The sequence below is a fragment of the Leptonychotes weddellii genome, chromosome 7 (assembly GCF_054177405.1).
Source record: "Leptonychotes weddellii isolate Sample4059 chromosome 7, ASM5417740v2, whole genome shotgun sequence".
Lineage (NCBI taxonomy): Eukaryota > Metazoa > Chordata > Mammalia > Carnivora > Phocidae > Leptonychotes > Leptonychotes weddellii.
Genome location: NC_138375.1, coordinates 26,636,305 through 26,644,042, shown reverse-complemented (window position 1 = coordinate 26,644,042; position 7,738 = coordinate 26,636,305). Strand labels below are relative to the sequence as shown.

Below are 7,738 nucleotides of genomic sequence, written 5' to 3'. Positions count from 1 at the left end.
TTGAAGCATACAAGGAATAAACTATAGTTTCTTTTTATATCAAAATGTACTCTTGAAAATGTGTTTGGCACAGTGCTAAATCATATATAGTTAATACTAAATATTGCAGGATACAATAAAACCCTGGAGTTAATTGTTTACACCCTCTTATGGGAATGAAAATAATAGATACCAATTACTCAGAAGTCAGCCTATACAAACTGTATAAACAATATTTTATGTTTTGCTTTGAAAACCAGTGATATAATAAATTTTACATAAAAGACTGCAAAATAATATAAATGGATTTAAACAGATCTTTACAATAAGAAATTCAAATGGAAACAGACAAGTAACAAAGAGAAGTAAAAAAATTTATTGCAGTATTCGCTCCACCAGATTGCCTGGGGATCCCTTTTCTTGTATTGTTTTCAGGGTGACCTAATACATCAAAATCTACATTTACAAAAACTCCTTCTGCAGATAGGTCATAGATACTGCATGCTTTTTTTTTTTTTTTTTTCAACAGAATAAATTATATATCCAGGAGATTCTGCCATTTTACAGCCTGGAAAAAACAATGCTTCCCTGGAAACTGGGCTAAGCTAAAGAAAGCCATCCGCTGCTAGGTTAAACTCCAAGAACACTTTATTAAGAACATTAACAGACTAATTTCCAACATTCACTTGTTTATTTTTTAAACAGAAAGTTTTTTTTTCCAAGATATAAACAATTTTTGTTAAACTATAATACAGTGGGAGTAGAAATGAACTGAGAATCTGTTTCTGCTGCACAACAGCGAAGGGAGCTCCCACAAAAATGTTTGCCCAACATTTCCTTCTCTCGTTCCTGCATCCCAGGTTCCATTCTTACTCTTCATAAAACTGATTTTTTTTTGTTTTTTTTTGCCAGAATGTTGATATTTCAAGTTTTTCTGCCTTTTAAAAAAATTCCTGTAAATTTGGCTGCATGTACAAATTCATTAGCTGGAAGTCCCATCCTTGGCGGCATACAGGGATCGTAAAGTCTGAACAACTTTATTAGTCAGCTTATTAGCACTCGTTAGAGCAATTTTTTTGTAAATAATGTCTGACTCTTTAATAGTGTCTACCCAAGGCACCAGTTTGCGGCCATCACGGCGCTTAGCCTCAGTCCAGGAGCCACTGTAGGAGCCTGCCATCCACTGAACACTGAAGCCACTGCTGGTTTTCTGTACTACTCTTGCAATTTGTGGTCGATCTTTGTACTTTGGACAGCAAATAGCGATGACATCCATGACGTCAACACTTTCATTCATCTGTGCTGCCAACTCCGTAGAGTCTGAATTTCGTTTTGACCTTCTCAATGACTAAAACATTGGGGGGGGGGAAAAAGACGAAGTGTTACACAAAAGAATTTTAGTGAAATTTTTGTTTTTATTGCTTTTAATCCCTTGACGCCGGGAGTTGGGATTTCCCAGCACACTTCCATTGCCGGCAATGAGACGCACCGTGACCGCCAGCGCCAAGGGGTTAACATATACTTGTAAAACCATATAACTCTTAATTTGTACCCGTGTCTTTACTCTTATTGATATATAAAATTATATATACATATGAACCATAAAGCTACATAAAACTTAGCCACAATAAAAAAGGATAACACACATTAATACAATCCAAAGAAAAATTAATAACCCTTTATGCTGGATAAGTCTCATTTCTGTTTTTTTTCTTTTTTATTGTCTTTTATGTTAAACTTTCTACAAAAGGATGTATAAATGGTTAAGTAGAGAATCTCTATCTACAAAATGTTTTCTCTCATAAGTATTACATTACTTGGTGTACATTTAATAGACTGACATATATAAGCACATAAAAATCATTTTACGTAATACGCTGCGAAATACGTTGACTCCTCCTCCGCCTCACCCCTGAAGTGCCTCCTCCTCTATCCTCCCCATCACTTTCATCATCTTCTGTCTCTGCTGCTGCATTATTTTTAGGGCTGCCTCCTCCAAGCAGCGAGGTAATTGCTTTGTTCCGAGCATTTGTACTAGCTGACACCTCCCCTTCTTCCTCCTCTTCATCAGGGTCCAGATGTTCCATGAGAAGTTTGAACTACAAAAATTAGATATGAATTAGAGTTAAGTAAATAATCTTAAAGAAGCCTGTTAAATCCCTAAATGTTTCCTGTTTAATTTTTTTCCTAAATGTCTTCTAGGCAGCAGTTGCGTGTGGGTACTAGTTTAGAAGCTAAATAGATTTTTGCTATTGTCCAAGACAGGGCCTGGCAAATCTTTTCTATAAAGAGCAAGATAGTAAATATTTTTGGCTTTGCAGGCCATATGGTCTCTGTCATAACTACATAACTCTACCATAGTAGTGTGAAAGCAGCTAGAGACAATACATAAATAAATTGGCATGGCTGTTTCAATAAAACTTTATTTAAATTGGCAGTGGGGAAAAGAATAAAAAAAAATAAAAAACAGGCAGCAGGGGCCAGATTTGGCCCATAAGATGGAGTTTGCTGACCCTGGTCCAAGTCATCAAGTAACCAGATGATTAATAATTAATTACTGATAGGCATCTTTCAAGTTCTCTATCCCCTTTGCCCTCTGCCAAGGGGGTAAAGGAAGATACAAGAGGAAGAAAAGGATGTTAAAGAATTTAAAAAGAGAACTAAAATAATTTTCAGCTTTAGAGTATAAGGTTTGCAGTCAATGAATAATATGAAAAACGTGTAGGTTTCATTATTTAAAAAAAATTATTTTTAGAGAGCAAGGGAGAGAGTGAGGGAGGAGGGAAAGAGAGTGCGTGAGCAGGGGATGGGGGAGAGGGAAAAGAGGGAAGAGGGGAAGCAGATTCCCTGCTGAGCAGGGAGCAGAATGCCAAAGTGGGGCTCTATCTCCTGATAGGGAGATCATGACCTGAGTGGTAACTGAGAGTCAGACACTTAACTGACCGAGCCACCCAGGTGCCCCTGTGTAGGTTTCATTCTTGGTCAAAAATATTATTAGTTATGTTCAGCTAGTTGCTTTAAGTAGATTAAAATAAAAAATTATTTTTATTTTTAGGGACAATCTCAAACCCCACCCCTCCATGTTTTCAAACATAAAACTTTCCTGTGGTAAAATATACATAAAACTTACCATTCTAATGATTTTAAAGTGTTCAATTCATTGCAATTAAGTATATTCACAGTGTTGTGTAATCATCATCATCATTTCCAAAGCTTTATCATCTCAAACAGAAACTCATTCTGTATCTATTAAAACAACAGCTCCCCCATTCCTTCCCCGCCCCCCCCAAGCTCCTGGTAACCTCTATTCCATTTTCTGTCTCTATGAAATTTGCCTATTCTTAAAGACATTTAAAAAGCTCATTTTATACATACACACTCCACATACTTGTTAACTGAGAATATATATAAGATATATACAAGTATATAAACCTGTATACACTTCTGTAAGAACCCATGAAAAAGCAGTAATACTGGTTGCCAGGAAGGAGAGCAACAGAATGGCTGAGGAGGGCAGGAGGATGACTTTTCCTGATTTTTGCTTTTATGAACTATAAACCGTGTAATCTACTGAATTAAAAAAGAAATACATATGTGGGCATGGCTTTTCCCTGAAACTTGCCTACAAACGCTCATTCTCACTAAAATAACATGAGTGGTGGGCTGGCATTTTCTAAGACAAAATATGATGCAAGGGGGTGAAATGGGAAAGGCAAGCTTCAAGTAACTCATTAAAACCACACAGAGAAAAATAATCCTGATAGTTCATGAAGCTTCCATGTAAGGGAGAGAGCCATCTCCCCCCAAAGAATTTACTTTCCAAAAAAGTATTATTAGAAGGAAATGTATTTTGGTTTTACTACTCACATCTAGATACTGTTTTACTATACTCCTCTTCACATCTTCAGTGATTTTGGAATTAGCCATATCACTCCGCAGGAAGTCCAGTGTTTGTTTGGGATGAAAATGAACTCCTGTTTTTCGGTTTATCGCTTTATCATATACTTTCGCAGATTCAGATGGAGAGTATTTCTGAATTTTACTGTTTTGGGAAAACAAAGTCATGAACTTTAAAATTTTTTCAGGCATTTATATTTAAGTGATTGTAGTTAACGTCATTTACTAATAATTAAAATTTTTGTCACACAGATTTCAACCAGTGAACTTCTATACAAAAATATTTAAAAAGGGAAGTAAAGACATAAAGGAAAAGATTAAAAAGAATATCCTCTTGTTTCCATCAGTATTTGTCTTGAATAGAGGCATTATTTAAATGCAAGTAATTTCTCATGTCTTTTTTGAATACCATGTTTATGACTGCAGAACAGTTTCAAAATAAATACTGCTTTACCTCCACTTTACTGCCCTCCAACTGTTCATCGTCTACACAGCAGCCAGAATGTTTACAAACCTGTTTCATATTATTAAGAACTCTGGCTTTAAAATCTTCTCAACTCCCTAGCACCACTCCAAGACCTTACAGGGTTTTACATTGTTTTGAACTAGTTGCCAACATTTAACATCAAGATATTTCTCATAAAAACCTGGATTATCTAGCTTCTCTTGAAAAAGTGGAAGCTCCTGGCCACATCATGCTCACCCTCTTCCATGGTGACAAACTGATGAACGTCTGAGTAATACTTGAGACCTTTAAATAAAACATTCTCTTTCCAGTTTGCCAGTGAATTTCTACCAAATCTACTTTACTCTTTTTCATGATCTGTCCCCTAAGAACATTTGACTTTGTGATTCCTACTGTAAGGTTTTCATGAATATGAAAAATGACCAAAGTTTCATGGGTACAGGCAGAAAAAAGATACCTATAGTGACCAGTCATGGGTAAAATTATAGGGTATTCATAACAATCAGCACTTTCCTATTTTATAGAGCACATTAAAGACCATTTGGGTTTTATTGGAGCTCAGCCTAGTTGGTCTGAATCTATTCTTTATTCACAGCTCTTTAAAAACTTAAATTTGCAATCTATTTTAAGATTAGCCTAATTCTCTCATAAGATCTATTTAAGGAAATCAACAAAGTTAAGTCCTTTCACTTATAATGCAACTAGGGAATGTTTTTCCTCTCAAATAAAAAACAGCAAACAAATTGTGGTATGTTACACAACAAAATACTATATAGCAGCAAAAAGGAACAAACTCCTTCTTTAAAAGGGACATTTTTAATATGAAAGTAAACATGCAATCAAAACTGGGTTTCATATTTCTTTATAATTTGAACAGGGTAAAGTTTTTTCTCTCACTGCTTATGTAACCTTACCTATCAGAAAATCCACAGAGATTCTTCAAATGCTGTTTTAACATCAGAAGCAATAAAATACCCTGGGAGACATTTGCAAATTCAATTAAAGGAGCTGAATTCTCTGGCAAACATTTCATCACTGAATTTATATCATCTTCTGAATCTGAATCTGAATCTGAATCTACACGTTTTCGTGACTTCCGAGGCCTGGAAACTTCTTCTTCACTCTCACTTGACTCATTTTCCTTACTAGGTGATGATTTTCTCTCTTTCCTTTTGTCTTTTACCATTGACTGGGGGGGGGAAAAAAAGGGAAAAATAGTAACAAAATACCACTAATAAATAATTATGCTCTATTTACAAGCTTCAAAAAGCATCTCTAAATTAATATTTTATATATTGAAACCTTCTGACTTTCCATAAACAATCAGGTTCCAAGACTAAACAAAATCATATGTAATCCATTGCTCTGATGCCCCCTCCCCAAAAGCCCTTCTCAAATATCAAAAGGAAACAGTTTTGTTATCGGATAGAAATGAAAGATAAATTAGTTATAAAAGTATCAATTTGGTACCTAGGTAAATCACTACAGAGAAAAGACAGTAATTATAATTTAAGTAAGGGCGCTTAATTTAAGCACCTGGATGGCTCAGTCAGTAGAGCATGTGACTCTTGATCTCAGGGTCATGAGTTTGAGTCCCACATTGGGCACAGAGATTATTTAAAAAAAGAAAAAACCAGTGCTAAATATAATTTAACTGAAGAGAATAGGCTTGAACACAGCAACTTCTATCAAACTCTCCCTTTTAAGAACTTTTCAACAAGAGAATATGCAACCTTTCTTGAATTAGTTAAATTCTGTGGGTTTTTTTTTTTTTTCTTGGTACTTTATGAAACTGTTAGCTCTTAAAAAGGAAGTCAGCTGGATTTAAAAGAGGGAAAAGACCAGATTACAAAGCAATTATTACTGTTAAAGAAGAAATAAAACTGGAGAAACATTTACAAATATATCCACAACAGTAAGTGAAGTAAAATAAGATAACATGATGACTCAAGTTTCTGGGAAATTATTAACTTCTCAAACTTTAAGGGGCACCTAGGGATTCTGTTAAAAAAATAGACACTGTTTCAGCAGGTCTAGGGTGGGACCTGGGGTTCTGTAGTTCTAACAAGACCTCAAGTGAGGCCAGTGCTGCTGGGTCGTGGTGCACATTTCAAGCAACAAGGGTTTAGTTGCCTCTATAATTCCAACCCTTGGGTGTTATAATAATCTCCCTGATTTCCTAGTGTGGTCAGGGGGAGCTCTGAGCACAACAATTTTGTAAAATGAGCTCTACCTGTATCATCAGGCACATAAAAATATTCCAATTAATTTTTAAATAATTTACTGAGTGCCTACTAGGTGTTCAAGTGCTCTACCAGGTGCTATTACAAATGAAATCAATTACACTTCCTCCTAAAAACCGTTAAGAGAAAAGACATAAGGTTTGTAATAAACTCGGTAAAGATTTTGGGCACACAATATGCCAGTTCCATTATGATGCTGGTGCTCAGGGATAAGGAAATCAATAGTATTATACATTTTGTTTTTCCTTATAAGTAAGCTATTTATATCTCTTCAAGTATACTACTGTGATCTACAGTATTACCAGATTTATAGAATAGCAAGATGCTTTAAAATGGGGTTTAAATGAATATATGAATGGACACCAAACACTTAAGATCAGTGCTTAAAGTAAGAGAAAAAAAGAAGTGGGATGGCTTATCAAAAGAACAATCCATATATAAATATATATATGTGTGTATATATTTCCACTTAAATGATCTGGAATGGAATGGTTTTAGGTCTTTCTTAATAGAAATGAAATGGCAACCCACTTCTCCCCAATTCAAACACTGCCCAGATTTTAACAAATTCATTTAGAAAGACTTTACCTGTGAAAAGAAAAAAAAAAAAAAAGAACAATGGAAACAAAACAGTGAGAAAAGCATGCCTGCACTCTGACAGATGCATTAAGAATAGTAATGTGTGTAACTTACCTCCTTGAATGACTGCAGTAGGTTACTACCAGAAACTGAGAGTGTAATGTCTATATGATGCATTATAAACAACGGCTCTTCCTGTGTCTGGTATGGAAAACAGGCTAGATTGTCTGCTATATACAAGAGCATATTCACTTCTGTTTTCTGTAAATTTTAAAAAAAGGTACATATGTTTAGTGGATAATCTAGAAATCCATCCAAAAAGCCTTTTTAGAAAAAATATTAGAGGGCACTTTCACCTCAGTTAATGTTTCAGAACGAGAAGGGTAGAGGAGGGAGGGAGAGAGCAGGGGAGGGAGGTAAGAAAAAGGGATGAGGGGGAACAGAAATGGATTTTATAAAATAATCTTACACCCATTTTAAGAGATTTCATAATGACTTATACCATGGACCTCAGGAAGGGAAGAGGTGAAATTTTTCAGTGCACCCAAGTGGGATTCCCTGAAGTTTTCTTATA

At 35.3% G+C, this 7,738-nt stretch overlaps 1 protein-coding gene across 4 annotated transcripts in view; it reads right to left on the bottom strand.

Moving 5' to 3' along the window:
• Positions 1-332: 332 nt before the first annotated feature.
• NIPBL (NIPBL cohesin loading factor) overlaps positions 333-7,738 on the bottom strand; it is a 200,867-nt gene continuing 193,461 nt past the window's right edge. For 2 of the 4 annotated variants that reach the window (XM_006730414.2, XM_081826015.1), the window contains 5 exons: positions 7,279-7,425; positions 5,257-5,531; positions 3,847-4,021; positions 1,890-2,078; positions 333-1,327 (listed from right to left, as the gene is read on the bottom strand). In XM_006730414.2, coding sequence (XP_006730477.1) covers positions 962-1,327; positions 1,890-2,078; positions 3,847-4,021; positions 5,257-5,531; positions 7,279-7,425 — 1,152 coding nt within the window. In that variant the 3' untranslated portion in view covers positions 333-961. Of the gene's footprint in view, positions 1,328-1,848; positions 2,079-3,846; positions 4,022-5,256; positions 5,532-7,278; positions 7,426-7,738 lie in introns of all 4 variants that reach the window. The other 2 variants (XM_031024927.2, XM_081826014.1) reach the window with 2 other exon arrangements.